We start from the raw sequence: 26,945 nt of genomic DNA, 5'->3' as shown, positions 1-26,945 counted from the left end.
AACAGTGAATAAAGAACACTATTAAACCAACCATTTAATGGCAACGTAACTGACATTTTACTGGTAATCCAGTATGCATGTATGAATCACAATAGCTGGCTGCTGAGACAACAGTAGAAACCTTATGGTGTTTAATGATGGAAAAGTGCGTGCACACTGCAGCAGTCTGGTGCTTCTAAAAATTAAATCAGAGTTCCCATATTTCCAAGCTGTGTAAAAGTGTTAACATTCCATTTTATATCATACCACCTTATAGTGCTCAATATTTTACAAAATATTGGGATCCTGTTAAAAAAACTATGTATTATTGCAATTGTTTAATAAAATATGTACTGTGGATTTTTAAAATGAATTCTACTATTGTTCTGAGAGGACTGACACAGTGGTGCTTTGATGACTGCTGCTTTCTCACTGCATCAGAAAGCTGGGTTTAAACCCCAACCTGCTCTTCTTGATGTACAGCGTGAACCACCTATAGATTGTTTTTGTGTGCATTTACCTTAAGGTAATTTGGGTTCCTTTATATCTAAGTGATCGTCAGATTGATTGTTGCAGTATAAGTGAATGTGCCCTTTGGTGGATTGATTTTCTTTCCAGAGGTGTTTACTGTCCTAAAACTGTTGCTATCATGTACTGAACTACACAGAATAAAATATAAGCAGGTCGACTATTATTAGAAAAAAAAAAAAAAAGAAATAAAAATATTGTATTCCACCAACATGAGCCTTTTCATGTATTTTATTCTAGGCTGTCTACCTTATGACCATCTGCACACGTCAGAGGACGTGGTATTCCACGTCTGTTCTGGATACCGGTTGAAGAATCCTGAAAACTGTAAAGCTGAAGTGTAAGTTTTACATTTTTCATGAAAAATCTATTTAGTGCTGAATAGAAAATACTGTAGAAAAATCTATTCACTGACTCAGTGCTGAATGGGAAGGGTGTGTGTCAGTCATTAGATGAGTTTGAAAAGCCACAAGTCTATGTGGATCAGAGTTCATTAGGAAATGAGGCTATCTTTAGAAGTGACAAGGGACAAAGAGAGATCTTTGCACTTATTTATCATAGGCCTGGACTTTGACACCTCACTGTTGAGTAACTGTGTTTCTGCAAATTATTTTTTGCTAAGTCTTACTTTCTCCATGTGCTGTAAAGCTAAACATATACTGCATGTGAACAACTGTGAAGTATCCTGATCTTGCAATTGACTTAGGGTAAGGAGTCTAAGCAAATAAGCAATAAAAATTCAATAACAATAAGTACGCTTGTTTATTTTAACTACAAAAATATTAATCGGTATGTTACAAATTCATTACACATTTCACTAAGCAAACATTTGCAGAAATAATCTTTATTGGCACCTTTCATGGTGAACACAGCCTAAAATGTTTTAGGTTATAAATAGTCCTACTTTAATGTTTTTTTCCTTTGTTGTCTGGCATTTACCTTTGTTAGTTAAACCCAGACTTTTTGATCTACAGTATGACCTTAATTCTCAAAAATGAACTCGCCCCTCGGTTAGCAATTTAATTTATGTAGCTTGCAGAATTGGTATTTTTTACTGTGGTTATCTAAATATACATTTGTAAACCACAGCCATCTAACTTTTCCTAAATATGTCCATTGGCTGGTGAGGTTGTTTTCAAGTAGTAAAACATAAAATACCACTATAGTGTACAAGCCTAAAACACAGGCTTCACCCTATATACGGGATAAATTAATTTAAATCTAGAGGTTAACCATAAGCCCATCACCCACACCATCAAACATAATTCAAGGAGTTAGTGTCCAAATTCCAGAAGCATGATTGTAATACTGTTCTGCAAAGGGTCCGAAGCTCATTTATTCTCAAAACACTCTCTGTGCTTCTCAGTACAGTTATACAAAGAATTTACGAATGAGGCTGAATTACTTTGGCCACCCATCAAGGGGGCTAATGGGGGTATCTCATTTAAAGCTGATATTTCCTTCCTTAAAAAAAAATCATGAATTATTTAAAAAGATGTGATTTGATTTAATGCAAACACTATTAGGCACCAGTTCTTTCATCTCATCACCTGCAAATAGCAACCTCTTCTAGCTGTGGTGTGATTTTTCTCTGTCGTTGCTCATCTGTTGGCTTCTTCCGATTTCTTATCACTTGCTGATGCTGAAGCATCATTAGCACTCTGCATTCTTTTTTTCTGTTTTACTTTATTGATTTTATTGAAATCACACAACATTCCATACAAATAGATCCATTTTACAAGAATAGGATTGAAAACAAATCAACCCCCACCCCTGAGAAAGAGAGCATGGGCAGCAGAATAAAACTTAAACCTAGTAAAAATAAGTAAATAAATAAATTAATAAGTGAATATAGGTAAATAGAAAAGAAAAAAGAATAGGGAGAGAATTTGCCTCCTCAGTGCTTTAAATTCTTATTCTAAAATGATATTGATTAGATCCTGCCAGGTTTTGAAAAGTTTCTGCACAGATCCTCTAAGTGAGAATTTGATTTTTTCCAATTTCAAATAATATATAACATCAGTTACCCACTGACTTAAAAGGGGAGAGTTAGGATTCTTCCAGTTGAAGAAGATAGGTCTGCGTGCCAGTAGTGTAGTAAAGACAATTACAGTTTGTTTGTCCATCTCCACTTAAGCCCATCTGGAAGTACACCAAATACAGCTGTTAGTGGATTAGGAGGGATTGTGACACCAAAGCTGTCTGAAAGGCTTTTAAAGATTTTGGTCCAGAATGATGTTAATTTGATGCAGGGCCAAAACATGTGACGCAGTGAGGCTGGAACTTGATTGCAGCGTTCACAGGTTGGATCCTGCCCTGGAAACATTTTGGACAATTTTAAGCGAGACAGATGTGTTTGATATAGAATTTTGAGTTGAATAATTGTATGCTATGCACATATGGAGCGCGAGTGAATTCTATGCAGTGCTACCTTCCACTCATTTTCTGATATGTTGAGGGAGAGATCCTTTTCCCATTGTCCTCTTGGATCTTTGAAAGGGAGAGACTGTAAAATGGTTTTATATATTGCAGAGATGCTGTATGAGTCCTTGAAACTGATCAGTATATCTTCCAGCATAGAGGAAGGTGGGAGATGAGGAACATTGGGCAGGTTCTGTTTAACAAAGTTTCTAATTTGAAGATAGTGAAAGAAATGTGTTGCTGGAAAGTTAAATTTAAAATGTAATTGTTTGTAGGATGCAAAGTTGTCTATGTACAGATCTCTAAGTGATTTAATCCCAAATATTTTCCAGACATTAAAAACTGCATATGCTTGCGAGTGTTGAAAAAGGTGGTTCTCATGCAGAGGTCCCACCGATAAAAGATTCTCTAAATTAAAATGCTTCCTACATTGGTTCCATATTCTGAGTGAGTGAAGCACTATTGGGTTATTAGTATATTGGCGATAATTTGCATTTATTGAGGCACAAAGCAGGGAATATAAAGAGGAACTGCAGGATTTTATTTCTTTTGCGGACCAAGCCTGTGTATGTTCATCTATTTGTGTCAACGTCCAGGTTTTTATAGCTTGTATGTTTGCTGTCCAGTAATAAAACTGAAAATTAGGTAGAGCCGTGCCACCTTCTGCCTTTGGCCTTTGTAGGGTCTCTCTTTTGATACATGGATGTTTTGAATTCCAAATAAATGTGGTATTGGTTGAATCTAATTTGTTAAAGAACGATTTATTGATGTATACAGTATTGGACTATTCTGAAATAAAAAGAGAAGCTTAGGATATTCATCTTAACAATGTTAATTCTTCCAGCTAAAGTGAGATGAAGGGTTGACTATCTATGCAAGTTTTGCTTGATTTTTTCCATACAGACAATGAAATTTTGTTGATAAAGAACTTTGTTTACTTGTGATGTTTACCCCTAGATATTTAAACTGATCTGCAATGATAAAAGGGAAGGTGTCCAATTTAATATTGTGTGCTTGAGAATTCATTGCAAAGAGCACACTTTTAATCAAATTAGTTCTGAGACCAGAAATATTTTGAAATTCTGTTAGTGCTGTTAAGACTGCAGGCACAGTATTTTGTGGGTCTGATATATACAGTACCTTATCATCTGCATACAGAGAAATCTTCTGTACAACTACTTCTCTGATAATCCCCTTTATCTCATAAGCAATTTGACAGTGAACTGCCAGTGGCTCAATGGCAATTGCAAAAAGTAGTGGTGACAAGGGGCATCCTTGTCTGGTACCACGTTCTAGTTTAAAGTAGTCTGAATTAATGTTGTTAACACAAACTGAAGCTTCTGGATTGGTATACTGCAGTTTGATCCATTCACAGATGTTCAGGCCAAACCCAAATTTCTCCAATGTAGTGAAAAGGTAGTTCCATTCAATCATATCAAATGTTTTTTCTGCATCCAAGGATAATAAAATCTCTGGGATGTTTGACTTTGCGGGTGAGTATATTACATTAAACAGTCGTCGAAGATTGGACGCTAATTGTCGGCCTTCAATAAATCCAGTTTGATCTTATGATATTACTGAAGGCAGCACTTTCTCCATCCTTCTAGTTAGGACTTTGAAGAGTATCTTAACATCATTATTCAGAAGTGAAATTGGTCTGTATGATGCACATTGTAATACGTCCTTATTTTGTTTAGGAAAGACAGTGATTAATGCTTGACGAAAAGTCTGAGGTAGAATTGTATTGTCTCTAACTTCTGTGAATGTTGCTAATAGGAGGGGAGCTAGCTGACTGGAGAACTTCTTATAAAATTCGGCAGGGTAGCCATCGGAGCCTGCTGCTTTCCCATTCTGAAGTGACTTTATAGTATCTAATAATTCTGATAGTGCCAACGGTTTATCCAATTCCTCTACACTAAGAGTATCTATTTGTGGTATCTCTAATGCATCCAGAAATGCATTAGATTGTGTCTTGTCTTCTTTAAACTCAGTAGAATATAAGGATTTATAGTAGTCTCTAAATGTGTGCATTATATTTTTATGGCCAATGATTCTATCTCCGTTTGTGTTGGTAATTGCTGGGATTGCGTTGCGAACTTCTTGCATGTGGATTTGTTGAGCTAAAAGCTTATTAGCTTTCTCCCCATGTTCATCGTAATGATGCCTTGATTTAAAAATGAGTTGTTCAGTTTCTTTAGTTGTCAAGAGGTTGAGCTCTGAATGCAAAGCCTGCCTTGTCCTATGAAGAGCCTCACTTGGACACCTGGCATGTTCTTGATCTATTCTAGTAATTTCATAATTAACTTTGATACCTGTTTGGTTTCCAATTTATTTCTGTGAGAAAGATATGAGATAATATGTCCTCTTAAGAAGGCCTTCAGGGTTTACCAGAGTATTCCTGCAGAGACCTCTGAGGATATTTTTGTCTCTAGAAAAAAACTGATTTGTTTTGCTATAAATTCTGTAAAGTTCTCGTCTGCTAATAACAGTGGGTTAAGACGTCATCTGCGAGATGAGTATGTGGGGCATAATGATTTTATCTCCAAGATCAGAGGGGCATGGTTGGAAATAACAATAGTGTTGTACTTCATAAGCAAGAAATGGCAATCTACAAACATTTTTGTTTAATTCTTGAAAAAAGAATGATGCACTGGTGAGTAGAAATAATATGTTCTTGAATTTTGGTTTAGAAATCTCCAGGGGTCTGATAAGTTGTGGTCAGTTACAAATTGTGTAATTGTCTTTGCAGTGTTAGATGTCATTGCCCCTGTGACAGGAGACCTATCTAGGTCTGGATTAGAACACAATTAAAGTCCCCAGCCATTAGAATTTTATGAGTGTTCAAATTGGGAATGGATGCAAATACATTTTGGATGAATTCCCTATCATCCACATTGGGTGCATAAACATTTATCAAAATCACTTTACAATTAAATAAATTACCCATAACAATCACATATCTCCCTTCTGGATCAGATACAACATGTGAGAGACTGATGAGACAAATGAGACTGTTCTATGTATAAGGATTCCCATACCTCTAGTTTTTTTTATAAAGCTGGATGTAAAGATGGAACATTTGGCCAGTCCATTCTTTTTGCAGCCAGAACTGATCCTTGCTTAATAAGTGAGTCTCCTGTAAAAATACTATTTTAGCGTTTAGACTTGTTAGGTGAGAGAATTTTTGATGTCATTTTGTAGTCTTAACCAAAATTGAGACAGCTTTAAACTTGATTTCCAATTTTCCCAGGGGTTATTGCTATGCAGTCTATTTTTATGTTGGTAATTATAATTATAAGGATTAAAAGGATAGATTAGAGATAGCTTGCTCTCTTTCTCCCCCTCCCTAGTCACTGTCCACCCCTCCCCCCACTTTGCCTCCCCATGTAAGGCTGAACCCCACTTCACAAAGTCCCAGTCCTCTGACATACCTAGAGACAGAGCACGTCCAAAACAAAACAAACCCCCTAGCAGCGGTGTATGTGAATTAAAATTGAGATATCTATTGCCAATACAGTCTAAATACTATAAGCATAACAAAAACAAAAAAAGAAAAGAAAATCTTCAACATTCTTGAAATGTTAAGATAGTAAACCCAGGAAATGGTATTAAATACTGGCCCTGGATAAGCATAGGAAGCCCTAGTGCAATAATAATAACAATAAACCAAGGGTATGATGTTTAACAGTCTCCTTTAGAATAATAAAAAAATAAAAAAAAAAAGAAAAGGGTTACTAATTTAATTTCTTCCACACATACATACATAAACATGTAAAATTGTAATTAAAACAAAAACAGATAGTGACCGAGAAGGAAAAAGGATGTATAATTACGGTACCAGTGTCATTGCAAGCGGATCAGACAGCCAGTGATATCTTTTTTACGATGCCATGACAGGGTACGACTCACGGTCATACAGTGCATCCGGAAAGTATTCACAGCGCATCACTTTTTCCACATTTTGTTATGTTACAGCCTTATTCCAAAATGGATTAAATTCATTTTTTGCCTCAGAATTCTACACACACCACCCCATAATGATAACGTGAAAAACGTTTACTTGAGATTTTTGCAAATTTATTAAAAATAAAAAAACTGAGAAAGCACATGTACATAAGTATTCACAGCCTTTGCCATGAAGCTCAAAATTAAGCTCAGGTGCATCCTGTTTCCCCTGATCATCCTTGAGATGTTTCTGCAGCTTAATTGGAGTCCACCTGTGGTAAATTCAGTTGATTGGACGTGATTTGGAAAGGCACACACCTGTCTATATAAGGTCCCACAGTTGACAGTTCATGTCAGAGCACAAACAAAGCATGAAGTCAAAGGAATTGTCTGTAGATCTCCGAGACAGGATTGTCTCGAGGCACAAATCTGGGGAAGGTTACAGAAAAATTTCTGCCGCTTTGAAGGTCCCAATGAGCACAGTGGCCTCCATCATCCGTAAGTGAAAGAAGTTCGAAACCACCAGGACTCTTCCTAGAGCTGGCCGGCCGTATAAACTGAGCGATTTGGGGAGAAGGGCCTTAGTCAGGGTTGTAACCAAGAACCCGATGGTCACTCTGTCAGAGCTCCAGAGGTCATCTGTGGAGAGAGGAGAACCTTCCAGAAGGACAACGACCCTAAACACACAGCCAAGATATCAAAGGAGTGGCTTCAGGACAACTCTGTGAATGTCCTTGAGTGGCCCAGCCAGAGCCCAGACTTGAATCCAATTGAACATCTCTGGAGAGATCTTGAAATGGCTGTGCACCGACGCTTCCCATTCAACCTGATGGAGCTTGAGAGGTGCTGCAAAGTGGAATGGGCGAAACTGGTCAAGGATAGGTGTGCCAAGCTTGTGGCATCATATTCAAAAAGACTTGAGCCAGTAATTGCTGCCAAAGGTGCATCGACAAAAGAATTGAGCAAAGGCTGTGAATACTTTTGTACATGTGATTTCTCAGTTTTTTTATTTTTAATAAATTTGCAAAAACCTCAAGTAAACTTTTTTCACGTTGTCATTATGGGGTGTTGTGTGTAGAATTCTGAGGAAAAAAATGATTTTAATCCATTTTGGAATAAGGGTGTAACATAACAAAATGTGGAAAAAGTGATGCGCTGTGAATACTTTCCGGATGCACTGTATTTCAGGAAAGTGTGAGGATCAGCTTTTTAACTCTTTATCCGTTTACTTTCTACTGATATATATATATATATATATAATGTTTGCCTTGAATCTCCACTTTCAGTTTGGCAGGATACAAGAGGCTGTATCTGATATTGGCTTTTCGTAAGCGCTGTTTAATATTATAAAAAGAGGCATGCTTAGCAGCTGTTGAGGGTGAGAAATCATGGAAAATACGAATGAGGTTATTTTCAAATATAATCTCTTGGTTCTGTCTGAGAAGTGACATTACATTTAATTAAAATTGTAACTTCTCAAAACACACAATAAAATTTCTAGTTTTAGAGTTGTTCGATCGAGCACTCTGTATTCTATCTGTTCGTGTACACTTTGGTGAAGTAAAGACACCACCGACACTCACAGCAAGGTCAATATGATACCAAACCACCAGGACAAAGGTTGCAATGTTCCAAACTCTCAGAATCTAAAAAAGTATGGAGACCATATGAACAGCCCTCACAATTAAGTTAACCTACAGTAGCTGTGTGAGTTATGGTATTCTAACGTTTCTCTATTTTAATGCAAGGCGAGCTTCTATGGGTCTTTATTTGTTTGACAGAGACACTCAGTTTGATGTCTTAATACTTTTGTTATGGTATGATAGCACAGATTTCTTTTTAGCTACTTATAATTACTTATTATTTAAGACCTCACACACAAATGAAGGTTCATGGCTGGAATGTTGTGTCACTACCCTTCCTTTTATTTTTCACTGTGGAGATGACTTTTATCAATTGTTTTCCCAACTCACCTCAATCCTGTAAGCCAAAAAGGTGTACCCATATGGTCACTAGTACTGCAAAGTCTTTTGCAAAAAATATCTGAACATACTGTATGTCAGTAGTGTGCCTGAAGCAGAAGGCACTCAAAACAGTTTTACTAGAGGTGATAGCACCGGTAAGAGAGAAATGGGACTACATGACCCTAAAACTGACATTGCATACAACATTTCATCATGGAAAATATTGTATGTGGAGCAGACTCTCAACTACTATTCAACATTAGAATTGAATTTCATCAGAAAAATAAAGAAAGAAAAAAGTACTAGGTTTAGGAAGAAATATATGTAATTCACTAACATGGTTCTCCAATAGAACATCTGTAACATGTGACACAGACTGTCCTGTCTGCACCCACCAGTTTTAATGCCCTTGTAATATGAAGTTCATGAACCTGGTAAGAAAATTGAACATTAGAAAAACTTGAATGGAAATTGGCCATTCAGCACAACAAAACTTACCAATCCTATCTACCTAATTCCACCAAAATAACATTAAGTTTTGAAGGTCTGTAACAGCTTACTCTCTACCACAAAACTTTGTCATTTATTCTATATGTCTATCATTCCTTGTGTGAAGAAACACTTTACACATTTCCATCTGTGCCATCATGTTCTTGCTGAGCTCATTTTAAGGTAACAGTCTGGATCTACTGTACTAATTCCCTTAATAATGATGCCCAGTTTATATGATTTTCCATAACAAACAAAAACAAAACCAGGACAGACTTTCCTCAAAGTAGGAAGTAAGACCAACCACACAAAAGAATTCTAAGTAATTGTTTTTAACCTTTTTTATCTGGAAGCTTTCTAAAAATGAGGTGCATACAGCATGGTGGCAAATACTTGTATCAGCTAACTTGCAGTTTTCATCTGAATGTTCTTCATTAAGTAGTGGATAAGGACAATATTTACAGTCAGGTCCGTAAGTATTTGGACAGTGACACAATTTATAAATTTTGGCTCTGTGCAATCATTATGTGATTGAAGTATAGACTTTCAGCTTTCATTTAAGGGGTTTACCAAAAATATCATATGATTCGTTTAGGAATGACAGCCATTTTTATACATGTTCCCCCCTATTTTCAGAGGCTCAAAAGTATTTGGACAAACTAACATAATCATGAATATAATGATCATTTTCAATATTTAATTGAAAATCCTTTACAGCCAATGACTGCCTGAAGTTTGGAACCCATGGCCATCTCTAAGTGCTGGGTTTCCGCCATAGTGATGCTTTGCCGGGCCTTTACTGCAGCTCTCTTCAGGTGCTGCTTGTTCGTTGGACTTTCTGCCATCAATTTTGTCTTCAGCAAGGGAAATGCATGTCCAGTTGGGTTGAGGTCAGTTGATTCACTTGGCCTTTGAAGAATATTCCATTACGTCGCATTGAAGTGCACTTGGTTTGCTTTCACAGTATGTTTTGGCTCATTGTCCATCTGTATGGTGATGCGTTGTTCTATCAGTTTTGCAGCATTCGGCTGAATCTGAGCAGATAGTATAGCTCTGTACACTTCAAAATTCATCCTGCTACTTCTGCCAGCAGTCATATCATCATTAAACACCAGTGACACACTTCCATTGGCAGTCATGGATGGTTATGCCATAACTCTACCTCCACCATGTTTCACAGATAATGTGGTATTCATCAGGTCATGAGTTGTTTCTTCTCTTCTCCATACTCTTCTCTTTCCAACATTTTGGTATATATTGATCTTAGCTTCCTTAGTCCAAAGAAAATTGTTCCATAACTGGACGGGCTTTTAAAAAATGTTTTCTGGCAAAGTCTAATCTTCCCTTCCTATGCTTGAGGTTTATCAGTGGTTTGCACCTTTTGGGAAATCCACTGTCTTTACTTTCATGAAGTCTTCTCTTGATTGCAGACTTTGACAATGATAGGTCTACCTCCCGGAGAGTGTTCTTAGCTTGGCTAAATGTTGTGAAGAGGTTCTTCTTCTTATTCACCAAGGACAGAATTCTGCAATTATCCTGCACAGTTGTCTTCTGTGGTTTTCCAAGCCTTCTGGGGTTCCTAAGCTCACCAGTGCGTTCCTTCTGTTTAAGAATGTACCAGATGGTTGATCTGACCACTGCTTGTGTTTCTGCTATCTCTGTAAAGGGTTTGTTTTGTTTTCTCTGCTTAATGATGGCCTGTTTGTACACTTGCATGGACAGCTCTTTGGATTTCATATTGAGAGTTCACAGAGACAGCTTCTGAATGCAAATTCCACACTTGGAATCAACTCCAATGACATGCTTAATAGTTAATGAAATAATGAGGGAACCGCTATCACCTGGTTGTGGAACAGCTTATCAGTCAAATGTCCAAATACTTTTAAACCCCTGAAAATAGGAGGACCATGTGTAACAATGACTGTCATATGTTATTTTTGGTAAACCCCTTAACTGAAAGCTGAAAGTCTACACCTCAGTCACATAGTGATTGCTTTATATCAGATCCATCGTGGTGGTGTAAAGAGACAAAATTATGAAAATTGTGTCACTGTCCAAACACATATGGACCTGACTGTACAATAGAGAAAAAAGTTAAAGTTTCAAAGGTAATTATACATTTCTTTCCATACAATGCTCAGTTAACTGTCCCAAAAATGTAAAAGACACCTTGTCCGCAATTTCTGACATAGCAGAATGAAACAAACCATTCAATTAACAACAGACTCCCTCCAGAACAACCATGACCAAGCTTACAAACCAATGCTTTAGGTAATCTAGTGACATTAAATTGTCATTGTTTGGGGTGTGTGGATGACTGTACCCTGTGATGGGCTGAAGTCTTTCTGCCAGATTGCTCCATACACAGTCAGCAATATAATGTATGAAGTGCTGCTCATGTGTATGCACACCATCATTACAGCCATCTTTTGAGCTGCATTATTGTTTGTGCTGAACACAATGAAATATGGTGGGTCTTTTTGAAACATCCTTCTAAATCTGTCAGATAGCTCTTTAAATTTTTAAGAGGAGCATTTATTGCCACCAGGCTGCCAGATTATTCAGCAGTAAGTAGAAAATTCATTTTAGGATGACTGGAGAAAGGCCGAGTCTAATTGGACGTAATAGCTCTTCTGTTTGTTACCTTCTCACCAGCTTTCAGATAATGCAGGAATGCTGGATCACGTCCCCAACTCTACGCCCCACCTTCTCTAGTATAGTCAAGACTTTGGAGGACATCCTGGAGATGGAAGCAGTGAGTACAGATGCAACCTTTTATTTTACTATCTCCGATCCTTTATCTCTGAAATATTTATCACCTATAGATGTTTGCATTCCATTTTTATAGGAATTCATTTAAGCAAGTAAGATGGACAATTTTTCACAGATTCTGCTGATTATATTTTACCTCTGCCTTGTACCACACACTATTTTTGTGCCATTTTTTTCTCTAAAAACTGTCTGAAGTCATCTTTATTCAAATATCGTATCCACTCTACTACCTTTTTCTCTCTGATCATGAATTTTTTAGTGATGGATGATTTTCATTCATGACAATTTCTAGATCAGAAACCAGCTTCTGTGTCTTTAGCTACATTTGTGTATTTAGATGGCTGGTATAAAATTTTGAGTTTGTCAGATGTAAAATATCCAGCAGTGCTGTACTTTAAAAAGGTTTCTACTATTTTGTTTCTTTTTTTCTGTCTTCTTTTACTGTCCTTACTGGTTAAGATGTCGCTATTTTTTTTTTTTCTGTCCCCCCTGGCCATTGAACCTTACTCTTATTCGATGTTAATTAATGTTGATTTATTTTTTTTTCTTATTGTGTCTTTTTTCTATTCTTTATTATGTAAAGCACTTTGAGCTACTGTTTGTATGAAAATGTGCTTAATAAATAATTATTGTTGTTGTTGCTATAAAGCCTGTAAGCACAAATTAAGAGACAAAAACAAAATGTGTTGTGGCCAGATGTTTATTGGTTGGCCTAATGTTGTAATATGTTTTAAATACTCCATAGTTAACACTGGCTCTCCTCCTCAGTAGAAACTGGGTTGATGAAAAGTGTTGAATTTGTAGCCATTAAGCATTCTTCTCAGATCCTCTTCTTCTCTTTCTCTCTCTGTCCCTGTCCCCCGTCTTGCCACTATGGGGAGCAGGGCTTTCAGTTGCTCTGCTCCTCGACTTTGGAATTCCCTACCTCCTGAAATAAGAAACATCACCTCTTTCTCTCTTTTTAAGTCTAGACTAAAAACTCACCTATTCAAAATAGCTTATCCCACATAACTTTCTCCATTTTCCTATCTTGGAACTGTTTTATGTTTTGTGTTTTATGATCTTGTAATTTACCTGCTCTTTTGCCTGCTTTTTATTTTCTTACTTTTATTATTATTTTTTACTGTGTACAGTGTCCTTGAGTGTTTTGAAAGGCGCTTTCAAATAAAATGTATTATTATTATTATTATTATTATTATTATTACTCTGTGGTAGATAAGAGCTCTTTAAGTTGTAATGATGACAGTTACCCCATATGTTAGGATTTCATTAGATTTTAACTTTTTATGGGCATTTCCATTTTTTTTCTAACCAGTGTCTTTAGTATGAATGTATGTTTTGAACATCTGGGAATTCAGGGTTAACATTATTTTCTAGCATTAAAATACTTATCTTGGCTCAAGCTTTATTTATTTATTTTTGCTTCAATGCCATTTTTGTTTTTATGGATGTCACCATTTTGAGTTCCTGTTGCTTGAATGTGATCAGGAGGGATGTGCCTCTCGAAGTCGCATTAGGTGATGTCTTCAGTTTATGAGATGGCACCACAGGGATCTCACTCTCCAAGTTGGTGGATTCCTGGTGAATTACTCTGTGCAACTTCCTTAAAGATTTTTTCAGGCAAAAGACTTGCATTTAGCTCTTTGGACTTTGATTATTACTCTCCCTTTGTAGCTTGATGAAAAATTGAACTGATTGTTTTAGTTTTGACCCATGCTTTATTTTTGACATCGGTTTCATTCCTGTTCCTTCTTTCTTACTTTCTCCACATCAGCCTTAGCTTCAGAACAGCAATAGCATCACACACAAGGCAGGAATTAACCCTTAACCGACTGCCAGCCCATCTGAGGCCATGCTCAGACTCACACACTCTAAGGCAAGTTTAGAATTCCCAGATCACTTAAAATATATATTTTAGGGGTGTAAGAGTAAAACCAGAGTACCAAGAGAAAAAAAAAACCCACAGAGACAGGAGGAGAGTGTGCAAAATTCACACACATAATTCTCAGGTATGGATGCAAACCCAGTCAACAGCCAATGTATCACTGTTATTTATCTCAAAACCAGCACACGCTGTGGTTCTACAGCTTTGAGTCTGAGGATCTCTATATAAGATCATGCATAAAGAAAGCTGGGATAGAATAGGACTGCTTCTAAGTTCATACATGCCCTGAAAAGCACTAACTGACATGAGCTACAAGCTTCCCAAAAAAAGTTTTAAGTTGACCCAGATGAACAATTTTCAAATCATGTAATACAGCATGCCATCAAAAGGTGCTTCACTATAACAGCTAGTAAAATGTTACTTAAATAATTCACTTAATATTTGTAAATCAATATGGAGTGAGGCCTGAAAAGTATTTAATGGGTAGGCAGATCACCCAATAGTCCATGGGCCATGCCAAGGTGTTTCATCATGATGGGCAATAGCTAATATTCCAAAGGAAAATGGGATACATACAACCTCGAGAGGAGTTGTGGTATTGTATGAAGAAGTCGGGAGTGGCAAAGAACTACATAAGAGTTGTGCAGGATATGTACGAGGGAAGTGTGACCGTGGTGAGGTTTTGCGGTAGGTGTGACGGATGCATTCAATGTGGAGGTGGGATTACATCAGGGATCGGCACTGAGCCCTTTCTTATTTGCAATGGTGATGGAAAGGTTGACAGACGAGATTAGACAGGAGTCCCCGTGGACTATGATGTTTGCTGATGGCATTGTGATCTGTAGCGATAGTAGGGAGCAGGTAGAGGAGACCCAGGAGAAGTGGAGATGCTCTAGAAAAGAGAGGAATGAAGGTCAGTAGGAACAAGACAGAATACATGTGTGTAAATGAGAGGGCGGACAGTGGAATGGTGAGGGTGCAAGGAGTAGAGTTGGCGAAGGTGGATGAGTTTAAATACTTGGGATCAACAATTCAGAGTAACGGGGATTGTGGAAGTGAGGTGAAAAAGAGAGTGCAGGCAGGGTGGAATGGGTGAAGAAGAGTGTCAGGAGTAATTAATGACAGACGGATATCAGCAAGAGTGAAAGGGAAGGTCTACAGGACAGTAGTGAGACCAGCTATGGTATATGGGTTGGAGACGGTGGCACTGACCATAAAGCAGCAGACAGAGCTAGAGGTGGCAGAGTTAAAGACGCTAAGATTTTCACTGGGTGTGACGAGGATGGACAGGATTAGAAATGAGTACATTAGAGCGTCAGCTCAAGTTGGACGGTTGGGAGACAAAGTCAGAGAGGCGAGATTGCGTTGGTTTGGACATGTATAGAGGAGAGATGCTGAGTATATTGGGAGAAGGATGTTAAAGATAGAGCTGCCAGGCAATAGGAAAAGAAGAAGGCCTAAGAGAAGGTTTATGGATATGCTGAGAGAGAACATGCAGGTGATGGGTTTAACAGAACAAGATGTAGAGGACAGAAAGATATGGAAGAAGATAATCTGCTGTGGCAAACCCTAAAGAAGAAGAAGACAGAAATGTAGCACAAAGTGTTAAAGGAACAAAATCATGGCACTCAAACACATAAAGCTGTGCTACACTCAGTGATACCTTTTGACATCCTTCATATTGGGGTAATTATCTTTCCATATAAGGGCAAGGGGACCGTGTGTGTGGAGCATGCACATTCTTGTCATGTTTGGGAAAATCTATATTGCCCTCATCTGTGTGCCTGCCGGTGTCTCAGTGTTTAAATACAAATCCACGTCATGTATCTCTTGCTTCTTTGGCTCCGGGCAATCCTGAATTTTATTAAGTGGGTATTTGAATAGATAGATGGTGGAAAGACTGGATTTTGAAATTCTGCTACTATGAAACACTAAAAATACAGCAATTGCATTGACTTTTATATTTTATTCATTCTTTTTTTTGCAATGTTTCAATGTCTCTGAAATAGGACTATGTGAAGGTGGACAACATGCCGATGGAAGATGATATGGAAGACTTGGATTCATAGACCAGAGAGCAAACAATGGGGACCACTCTGCTTGTGTTGGGAATGCACGAGGCTTTGAAAGGTCAAGTGCTGGCAATGAGTCAAAAGACTGCAGTCGCTCTGGACATGGGCCACCACCAGACTTTATCGCAGTAACAGCGTGAGATTTCAGTGCACCACTTAAAAACTGTTGACTCGCTCCTCAAAATTAGGAATTCATACCTGTTCATTACAGTGAACAACAAGATGCATTGTATGCACTCTTTGTGAAATCCAAATGGTATAGTCTCACTTTTTGTTGATCCTTGGTCAGTGGCTACCTATCTTCTCTTCACTCTGACCGAGTCCCTGACCGTAAGTAGCCAGTTGATGTCATTTTATTCTTATTTCAATTGCTGTACCTTACTCTTTGTCCACCAGTCTGCTACAAATGTCACAAGTCAAATATTTTAAAAAGAGACATTTATTTGCTTTCCTACAAATGGAACAAATCAACTGGATATTGGGGCTGAACGTACAGTGACATAAGCTGAAAAAGCATAGGCAGAAGTGTGAATTCAACCAGGCACCCATATTTTCACATGATTTTCATTCTCAGATTTTGGCAGTGATGTTAACACTGAGGCCCTTAAACTGTCTGTTAACACTTGTGGCTTATTTTAAAGGTGTTTGTCAGTTGTGATTGCACTTGGAACTGTACATGAAATCAAAACTGCATAAACAGTCAGAACTGTATCCCACTTGTATTATGAGACCCCATCTAGCTTGAACTGACTAAGTCATTTGCACATTTAAAGAATAAAACATCTATCCAAAAATGAACCTGGACTTGCACCCTGAGATACCCTGCAACTCATCTGCCACCTCCCTTGTGGAATATCAATAAACTTATACAGCAATGCCTTTGTTCTTTTCTCCAGTCCCATGTCCTTTTGGACGTTGTTTCACAGTAAGAAGATCAGGATTCTGTTTAATTTATATTCATCTGTAACCTACCTGATAGACATATTATTTTTTTGCAATCATCTCAAAGGGATCAAGATTTATTAACCTTGGAAAATGAAGCTAAAAACCCAATCATTCACCTTATAGTGGATTCAGAAAGTATTAAGACCCCTGCTCTTTCTGATCTTTATAATGTTATACTATTAATTTTAAATGAATAAATTTGTCACTTTCGCCCATTAGTCTACACTCACTGTCCCATAATGACAAAATAACATGTTTTCAGAAACATTTGCAAATTTATTAGAAAATCAAAAACTCAAACTACTCATCTATATATGTGGAAAAGCCCTTTGCTGTGGCTCTCCAGATTATGAACAAGTGCATTCTGTTTGCTCTAATTATCCGTGAGATGCATCTTGAACTTGATTGGGAGTCCACATGTGGCAAACTGAATTGATTGGATATTATTTAGAAAGGCACACACCTGTGTATATAAGGTCCCACGATTGACAATGCATGTCATGACGAAAAACAAACCACAATGTCCAAGGAACTCTCTGTAGACCTTTGTGAGCAAATTGTGATGAGGCATAGATCAGGACATGGGCACAAAACAATTTCTAAAGCTTCGCGTGTTCCCAAGAGCACAGGGGCATCAATAATTGTGAAATGGAAGAAGTATGGAACCACCACAGTTCTTCCTAAAGTTGGCCATCCAGGAAAACTGAGCAACTGGGCAAGAAGGGTCTTGGTCAGGGAGGTGATAAAGAACCCAATGGCCACTCTAACAGAGCTTCAGAAGGCCTCTGCTTCAATGTGAGAACCAATGAAAAACAGCACTCCGTTAATCAGGTGTTTATGGCTAGATGGAAGCCACTTTTGAGTAAAAGGCAGTTCAAAGGACTCTGAGAGCATGAGGAAAAGATTGTCTGGTCTGATGAGACATTTAAGACTTTGAGCACAACTCCAAGCACTATGCCTGGTGAAGAGCAGGCACGGCTCATCACCTGCCTAATATCATCCCTATAGTGAAGCATGGTGGTGCCAGCATCACACTATGGGGTGCTTCTCAGCCTCAGGGATAGGGAGGCTGGTTAGAATTAAATGATGGATGAGTTCAACGAAATGCAGAGAGGTCCATGAAGAACACCTGCTCTGGATTGCACACAACCTCAAATTGGGGTGACAGTTCACCTCTTGGCACAATGACCTGAAACATAATGCCAGGACTATGCTGAAGTGGCTTTGGAACTGACTGACTGTCCTTGAATGGCCCAGACAAAGCCCACACTTAAACCCCATAAAACATCTGTGGAGAAAGAACTGAAGATGGGAGTTTACAAACACCTCCCATCCAATTCAAATGGAGCACGAGAGGATCTGTTAGGAAGAATGGGGTAAACTTCCCAAATCCAGATGTGCAAAGCTTGTAGAGACTTACTAAGAATACTCAAAGCTGTAATTGCTGCCAAAGGGGCTTCTACAAAGTACTGAATTAAGAGTCTAAATACAGTACTTACATGAATCAAGAGACTTATGTTTTTGATTTATAATAACTTTGCAAACCTTACAGAAAACATTTTTTCAGTTTGTCATCATGGGTTATGGAGTATACTGTAAATGTGTGGGTTATAGAGTAAAAACTGCAAATGTGTTTAATATAAAACCTTTAGCACAATAAAATGTGCAGAAAGTGAAGAGCTCTAAATACTTTCTGAATGCATTGTACATAAAGATGTAAACATTTGCAACCAGTATTTTATAATGTGGAATGAATGGGAGGAATAGTATGCTGTTAAAAATTGATTCTACCTCCTTAGTTGTACTACATGAGTATCGATGTAGAGTCAAATCTATTGAATCAAATCAAATGGCTAATAACTGGAGCAAATTTCATTTGGATGGAGTGATTGATGTTTGAATTATTGTGCCCAAGAACTCATACCCTGACTGACAAGTGGCCTAATGTGTAAATGTCTTGAAAACTTGAAGGTTAAATGTTGACATCTAAATATACTGTATGTCTACATAATATACATGTCTACAGTATGTACTGGGAAGGTAAAAAAACAGACAAATACATAGCTGTTCCAAGTCTGTCTTAGAGTAGATGGATTCCCTTCCAGGTCATGTGTAGAAACTGCACTCAAGTAGCTTCAGTGACAGACTTTTGTCCCTGTCTTGCTCCACTGACAGACTGAGGAGATCGTCCCTCCACCACACTATGCGAATCTTCAATTCCACTTGGGGGAGTAAATGCTAACATTACTCAAAGTTATTGTCTGCTTTTTTTATTTTTATTATTATTTTTTTTTTCTTTTTTCAATTTCATTACTATTTAATTTAATATTGTTTCTTTTTATCAGTATACTGCTGCTGGATTATGTGAATTTCCCCTTGGGATTAATAAAGTATCTATCTATCTATCTATCTATCTATCTATCTATCTATCTATCTATCTATCTATCTATCTATCTATCACTCATCCATTAACTCCAAAACAGAGGTGGAATGCTTTATAGCCTAGGGTGTTTTTCATTTGGAGGGAGTGAGTACCAGTTTGTATCTGGTGATTTAGCTCTGTTATATATGCGAATGACTGGTCCACGAGGAAATGCTCCCAAATGTAACCCTTAAGTAGGCCTGAGAATATTATGTTGTTTTAAATAACTTAGTTTGGCTTCTTCCAAAAACATGTAAGACCTCTGACTCCACTATTCTATTCACCAGCACATAAACAACCATTTTGGTATTTTAATTTTTGAAATATTTAAATAGACAGGTATCATGATGCGATCTGGAAGGGACAGAAAGTTTCAAATAAACCAAGAATAAAGGAAAACTCTGGGCCAAGAAGTGTGCAGGTTTTACCCTATTTGGCTGGGCAGCTTCTAAACTTTCTCCTCCTCCTCCTCCTCACCCCAAAACCAAAGAAATTAAACATGGTATGTAGTAAGTATTTCATCAAATGTCTAAAGAAAACAACCTGCACCTTAGTGCAGAAACAAGCATAGACTTGTTATGTAGAAGGAGATCTGTTCAGGCAACCAATTTACAGAGAAGTGACATGTTAAGCACTGTTGATGTTGTCTAGTGCAATTAACTAAATTCATTTATTATTACAACTGTATTTAATAAACGTTATAGTTCAAAGTTCACTTTTTCTTAACGATTTACGTGGTTACAATTTCAACTGTGGACATTTTAGGCTCAGTTCAGTAGAAATTAAACCAACTGGTGTCAAGATCTGGGCTGGTTAAATTTATGAGTCCTTTATCTATAATTTGGATTAATTTTTCCTTGTATGTTTTTATGTATTGTTTTCGTTTTTCCTTGTTGCTTTTCTGATTAATTTATTCTTAGTTTCGCAGTGCGTTGTGCATCATTCGGCTCTCTGCTTGTGTCTGTACTGTTCGCCTCGACCAATGCTTTTTAAACAAGTCGTGTCATTTGAACGCAAAGACATCAGCCAATAAGCGTTACTTTTTGACGCGCCACAAAAGATGAAACATTAGCCAATGAGACGCCGAGTATAAACGAGGCGGCCAATCAGATGTCTACTGGAGCATCGGGCGCCCATCGTCTCTTCCTGGAAAGGCACTTTCCAGATTCGTTCGGACGCGGAGGACTGACTGTTTTGTTATTATTTCAGCACACCTAGATTTATAAACCGTTTTGAATTTAAAGGGTTTATAACAACTCCACAGCCGTCCGCTTATTTGTCAGACTATCTCAGGGGGTGTGCTTATTTGTTCATTTCGGTCATTCATCTTAAATTGTGCCGCGATGGCTGCTTGCACCCGTTTTCTGGAGTGGGTGTTCTTCTTGTATTTTGCATCTCACATCCCGATTACTGTGTTCATTGATTTGCAGGCTCTGTTGCCCAGCAACGTCTATCCACAGAGCGTAAGTACTGAGCGGTAGGGCGCGCGGGAGGGCGAGAGAAGTTAGGTTATGTGTCATCCGTTGCCGAGCCAACAAAATTAAGCGTCATTTTCTGCATTTCATTGAAATATGTGATTAGAAGCGAAACTCGTGTGCACGTTGTCATTAAACGGTCCATGTGGGGAGGCTTTGATGCCCCCCCGAGTGTTGGTACGAGGGTATCTGGTGAATGTCGCGTTTTTTAAAATTGATATGTTAAGACTTGTATATCTAAATGGTTATAATAATTTTGGTGATAAATGTGTACAAGTACAGCTTTCATTTGATAATAGTATGCACTGAAACACATAACCAGTTAATGCACCAGTTACGGAAAATGTATGAACATTTCGTTCACTTTTGTTGTGAGTAAATTAGTCACTTTTAGGTCCAGAAGATGCCACGCAAGTACATTAAATAACCCATCCATCTACCATCAAAGCCCCCTAGGGACTAGTGACTAATCTATTCTGGACCCTGAAGCGAGGTGGGAGTCACCCGGAGGCTGGGAGAAGAAGCCATCCCACCGTTGCGCGCATTAGTGTCCGTGCACATCAGTTCATCCCATTTATTCTTCCCAGCCGCATTAACAGTGCAGAACATCAAGAAAATACAGGCAGGCGGACACGCAGATCAGATAAAAACTCCAGACAGTGAGCTACATCCTTTAGAGGCGTAGAGCTATATTGCCAATCATTACTGTAAAGTACCGCTCTCCCTCTCTCGCTCGATAATAACAACAAAAACTCCAAAGCAAAAGCGCTCCTTAATATTGTTTCTTTGACTCTACCGCCATCTTCAGACATGTCAGACTTAAATCAGAATTGAGAACAGATACCTGGATGTCAACAAATGAGTAGAAAATTTCTAACCCCGTGGGCTTATGATGCGAATCTGCTAGATTTTTTTTACTTAATTGTACCTTTCTGGAAAGTTAATTGCAGTAGTGGTAAGGTGGGTGCGCAAGTGTTAGCTCTGACACAGTTTGCACGACTGTTTAAAGATGGGCTGCACTCTGCAGCAGATGCTACCAGAACTTGAACCCTGGACCACATACTAAGGTTATAAAGTAAGTTGACGGATAGGCGAATGGAAGAAAAATAGGGCTGATTATTTGCTGTTCAAGTTTTAGACTAACCATTAGTCCAGTACCCCTAAGCCAGCGACTGAGTGGTCTTTTCCACCTTAACTGATTAAAATGGATGGTCCGATCTCGGGAATCACTGGAGGACGTGTTAGAACTGAGGTCACTCAAGAAGCTGCTTACTATTCTGGACAATGATTCAAACCCCCTGCAGAAGCATATTCAGTTACACACTGTGTTGCTCCAAGGAGTGCTTTGTGAATTCGTTTCTACTGTCAGCCATCAGGCTCTTATGATGAGTCACCACTTGGCAGAGGTGGTCTTGTTCCCTGTGTGCTGACTGGCACTAAGCTGGTCTAAGCATATACCGTAGTAGAAAATTGCGCTATGTGCAAATATACTGTGCCAATGATTGACATCCCATACTATGAAATTGTAGCCTAAAAGTGTGTTAAATTCTAATCACTCTACGCTTAGAAAATATCTACACTTTGTTAATGAACTTATATTTGTGTATTTACCTTTACTTATTTGGCAGATTCCTTTATTCAAAGCAACTTACAACATTTCAGATATAGTGGGTTGCATTTCATCTGTTTATTTCCAATTGGAGCACAGGCAGGTGAAGTGAAATGTCAGTAGCGGGATTTGTACCAACAACCTTAGGTTTGAAGTCCAAAGCCTGCTGCCTTGCTTGCATAGATAGAACAAACAAACTTTTTTTTTGTCCCCTGGAGGAAGTTGTTAAATGTAATGTATGCATTTTTTGTCTCCTGTTGCAACTCTACAGTTTTTTTGGGGTTAAAAAGTTTCTGTTTATCTTAAGGTCAACCATCCCACCTATACGCTGTTCCCATCTGTTTTCCATTCCCATTTCAGGAATAGAATATTAAATTGGGATTTGGCACCAGTCTATGATTGAACGATGTTCGGACAAGTGCATGTACTGACACTCATGAGACAGTTGAGACTTGCCAGTCACGCTAATGTGCGTGGAACTGCAATGTGCAAGAAAGCTGGGGGTAGCAAAAGGAAAGCTTCAATCAAAGCCATATTCTTGGAGTCCCTAAACCTTGCTTTACTATGCCACCCAAGTTGGTACATTTCAGGCCCTAATTTAATTATTGTGGATTACAAACGTTCTGTAGTTTCATTATTAATAAAACAATTTTACAGAGAGTGGGTAAGCTGAGCATCTAATCACTGTGCAAGCTACTGTACATGGAACGTGGACTCCCAGTTTCAAATTCACTCATTTTAGTGTCTCATGCTTCATGGGTTCTTTTCACTTCTACATCATTATATTGGGTCATTGTAAACACCATCAGCAAAAAAAAAAAAAAATGTACCTTAAGTTAATATTCCTCTAATCTCTTATTTTTGAATGAGCTTAGATCATCAGCATCAATCAGGACTCTGCCAAAACTTGGGAAGAAGTCCATTGTGGGGACAACTGCTCTCATTTATCTGCAGGGTTTTTTTTTGTTTTGAGGAAAACTAGAGAACCTGAAGGAAATCCATGCCATCTCCAAAGAGACAGTGGTGGAAAAGACAAAATCCGGAAGCTGTGAAGCAGCAGTGCTAAATCCTGTGCCATCTATTAACTGGGATAATTACATAATCAGTATCATATTTTCAACGTCTGTATTTAAATAAGCAATAAAATCACATTTTGTGGATTTCTAAATTTCTTTTACTACCATTGTAAAGATCAGTTTACAGTTGCATTACTTTTTATTTTATGTGTTGAGTATGTTTCATTTATTTTCAGCTAAAAGATCTTCTGAAGTGGTATGCCCAGACGTACAAGGATCCAATGATAATGAATCCTCCTTCCTGGTTCAAATCGTTCATATTTTGTGAAGCCATTTTACAGCTGCCTTTCTTCCCAATTGCAGCTTACGCTTTTTATAAAGGTATGACCAATTTAAAAATACTTTGTCCAAGCTGATTTGTAAATGGCTTTTTGAGGTCTCCCTTCTATTTCACTGTTACTGAAGTCTTATTTATTGTTTTTCTTGTTATATGCATTAAATTGTTACATTCCCATTATCCAACCCGCTATATCCTAACTACAGAGTCACGGGGGTCTGCTGGAGCCAATCCAAGCTAACACAGGGCTGGGATTGGCTCCAGCAGACCCCCGTTAGCCTGTAGTTAGGATATAGCAGGTTGGATGATAGATGAAATTGGCACTCTGTCACAGCTGGTTCCTGCTTCCCACACTATTGTTGCAATATGCTGTGATTCCCTTAACCTTATATGGGGATAAGCACATTTGAAAAATGAATTATTTTACTGTACATATATGTCCAACCTTTAAATGATCGTGTATTTTGAAGCCTTAGGTTAAACTTAACTAAATTTCTCTGTAATTCTTTTCATTATCACAAATATTTGGTAAGAATTATGAAGTGGTGGATCTGAGGTTAGGGATTTGCACTGGCAATCGGAAGGTTGCCAATTTGAATCCCATAAATGTGACTCTACTTTGTTGGGCCTTTGGGCAAAGCTATTAACCTACAATTTGCTCCATCCTGGGTATGATGTTAATCTGCATCCAGCCCTGCATGTCAGGCCCTCCAACCTGCAGTGAAAACCTGGGGTTTGGTGGCAGAATTGGCACTCCAGCCACCATAAAAAAACCTCCCATTGTTCCATTCCATCTGAACTAGTGTGGTGCTGAGGTGGTGTCACCCATTGCATGGCTGCACTCGGGTCCTAATCTGGGATCCAGAGTGGGTTTGTCATGTGGTGGGTGCGCCATTGAGCTGTACCAATGCTTACTCCAAACCTCAGTTATCAAATAGTTAAAACTAACATGTCACTAATATTATACTCCTAAGTATTCATCAACAATTGCTATATTGATTTTTGTTTTGTTATTGGTTTTATTTAGGAAACTGTAGATGGATCCGAACTCCAGCTATTCTCTACTCCACTCATGTGGCCACCAGCCTGATTCCCATCCTTGGTCACATTCTCTTTCACAAGTTCCCCAAGGATGGAATGTTCCCAGGGCCTCAGACCCTACGAGAACGAGTGGCACTTATGGGCATCTATATACCTTATTTGGTCATTCCCATCTTAATCCTGCTCACCATGCTTTATAGTAAGGCCTACAACATACAGGTGCGCGGTGGGAAAGGTGGATCTGTGGACAAAAAGAAAGGCAAATGAGCAAGGGGATAGCTGTTTTAGTGTGTGTTTTAGAAGTATGCAGTACTTTTTTGAATTGAAATGCCTTTACAAAGTAAAGGGCTCACACACTACATGGTCATCAGAGGTTGTTCTATTGGCAAGACTGCTCTGGACATTCACCCAGATCAGGTCTGCTTCTAGTCAAAGGGTAACGGGTTCTGTTTGTTCCAGGTGATCTTTTGTTCCATTAATTGTTCTATTTGGATTTTTACTTTGTACCCATGCAAAGAGTAATTTCATTCACTTTTTTATAATGCTAAAACTGTTTTATAAATGATAATGCCAGGCCTTGCCTTATGTTCTTCCATTACCAGTTTTTTTTTGTATTGCTTTCTTTACAGTTCAGACTAACATAATGCATATCCCACAGAAAACCAGGACTAGAAGTCACATTCCTTCACTCATTCTGGTTCCAATATTCAGAGCTACATACATGAATATTATATATCCAAAGTTAATGTTTTGAAAATACATCATATTTTTTGTAAAATAAATGGATCAATTCACATTAATAAAAATAATTAAGTTCAACATAGATGGGAAATAAGAAAATCACATGAGCTGACACACTGCACAGTCCTACATTCTTATTAAATGGGGAAATATTAGAACATCTCTTTAATATGAAATTGTAGGGGCAGGCATCATTCAATGAACCAGAACATTTGTTGCCTCCTTTACAAAGAGGTAAAACGTTTAAGGCAAATTTTAGTTTCTGTCATTAGAAAACTGTAAATCCTCATTAAGAGGCATTCCATGACAAGATTTATAATGGTTGGTAAATTTAAGAATGTCAACACTCAGTCCAAAGTTGCCACTCCAAAATCCAGTAAAATAATTCCGTTGAAATTTATGAGAATATGGGAACGTTATGCATTAATTGTTTTTGTGTAAAAGTCAAGAGTTATTTAAAATTTATATCCATGTCTCAACTCCTTAAAATTAACATAAAACACAGTATCTGTTCATCACTCCTGATGTCCAAATCTGTCTAGCCAGAGTGGAGTTTGATCAACCTCATGCTAACATGCTTGTTTTCAGAACTTGCACACAAGAGAGGTAATGTAGAGAGTGTAACGGTAAAGTAAGGTGACCAATACCCTACTTTAGCATACCTGAAGTGAAGAGAAGGGTCACATCTGTAATCATAGCACCAGAGAATTATGACATGTTACGAGATTAACACATGCAAGCAAGAATTTCACTGTACTCTGTACATGTGACAATAAAGACCTATTGTGAGGAGAAAAAATAAATCTGCGTTCAGAAATAAATACCATTTACCTGACAAAAATATATATAAATCTCATAAAAATGAAGCTATTTTGCTTGAAAGTAAGTTATAGGAATGAATGACACCACAGACCCCTCCCTGATCTGCAAACACTGAATTGTAGGTTCTGTAGAAGCAGCTGGCTTGAAACAGGAAAACAAAATCCAGAAAACACTGAATTCCCACCAATGCTTCTTTTTTTTGTTGCTGCTGATATGCACTCTTTAAAACACAGTTGTTTCTTCTTGAGCATATGAAGATTTACATTTGTTGAGAATAAGGTACACATTATTATTCAAGTCTGTTTGAATAAAATTTGTTGTATTGGGTTTATAAAATCAGAGTAATGAGAGTAAACTTCAAACAAACACTTTATGATTACACAATAGAACTGGGGGTGTTAGCATTAAATGTTATTTTTATTTTGTTACTTGTTCAATTGTGACTGATTTATAAATAAAATAATTTTTGTTTTTTTTAATGT

General features: G+C 37.9%; 2 protein-coding genes across 5 annotated transcripts in view; both read left to right on the top strand.

Annotated features, from left to right (window-relative positions):
- The window catches only part of si:ch211-167j9.5 (tyrosine kinase receptor Cad96Ca), a 55,868-nt gene extending 39,015 nt beyond the window's left edge, over window positions 1-16,853 (top strand). For all 4 annotated transcript variants that reach the window (XM_039757102.1, XM_039757103.1, XM_039757105.1 and 1 more), the window contains 3 exons: window positions 748-847; window positions 11,982-12,081; window positions 15,993-16,853. In XM_039757102.1, the coding sequence (XP_039613036.1) occupies window positions 748-847; window positions 11,982-12,081; window positions 15,993-16,052 (260 nt within the window). In that variant the 3' untranslated portion in view covers window positions 16,053-16,853. The remainder of the gene's footprint in view (window positions 1-747; window positions 848-11,981; window positions 12,082-15,992) is intronic.
- A 3,695-nt stretch (window positions 16,854-20,548) lies between these two features.
- On the top strand, window positions 20,549-26,935 carry tmem97 (transmembrane protein 97). Its single transcript, XM_039757101.1, has 3 exons — window positions 20,549-20,885; window positions 23,759-23,903; window positions 24,887-26,935. Exons 1-3 carry the CDS (start codon window positions 20,766-20,768, stop codon window positions 25,165-25,167), a joined length of 546 nt encoding a protein of 181 aa, XP_039613035.1. The 5' UTR covers window positions 20,549-20,765; the 3' UTR covers window positions 25,168-26,935.
- Window positions 26,936-26,945: the final 10 nt, after the last annotated feature.

Source organism: Polypterus senegalus, chromosome 6 (genome assembly GCF_016835505.1).
Source record: "Polypterus senegalus isolate Bchr_013 chromosome 6, ASM1683550v1, whole genome shotgun sequence".
NCBI lineage: Eukaryota > Metazoa > Chordata > Cladistia > Polypteriformes > Polypteridae > Polypterus > Polypterus senegalus.
Note: the sequence above shows the minus strand (reverse complement) of the source record. Positions and strands in the feature narration are given on the sequence as shown.

Bases quoted from the DNA above. Each gene is read 5' to 3' on its own strand.
- tmem97 (XM_039757101.1), top strand. From the start codon at position 20,766: ATGGCTGCTTGCACCCGTTTTCTGGAGTGGGTGTTCTTCTTGTATTTT. The intron at 20,886-23,758 runs GTAAGTACTGAG...ATTTATTTTCAG, and splicing joins GCAACGTCTATCCACAGAGC to CTAAAAGATCTTCTGAAGTG. The intron at 23,904-24,886 runs GTATGACCAATT...GGTTTTATTTAG, and splicing joins AGCTTACGCTTTTTATAAAG to GAAACTGTAGATGGATCCGA.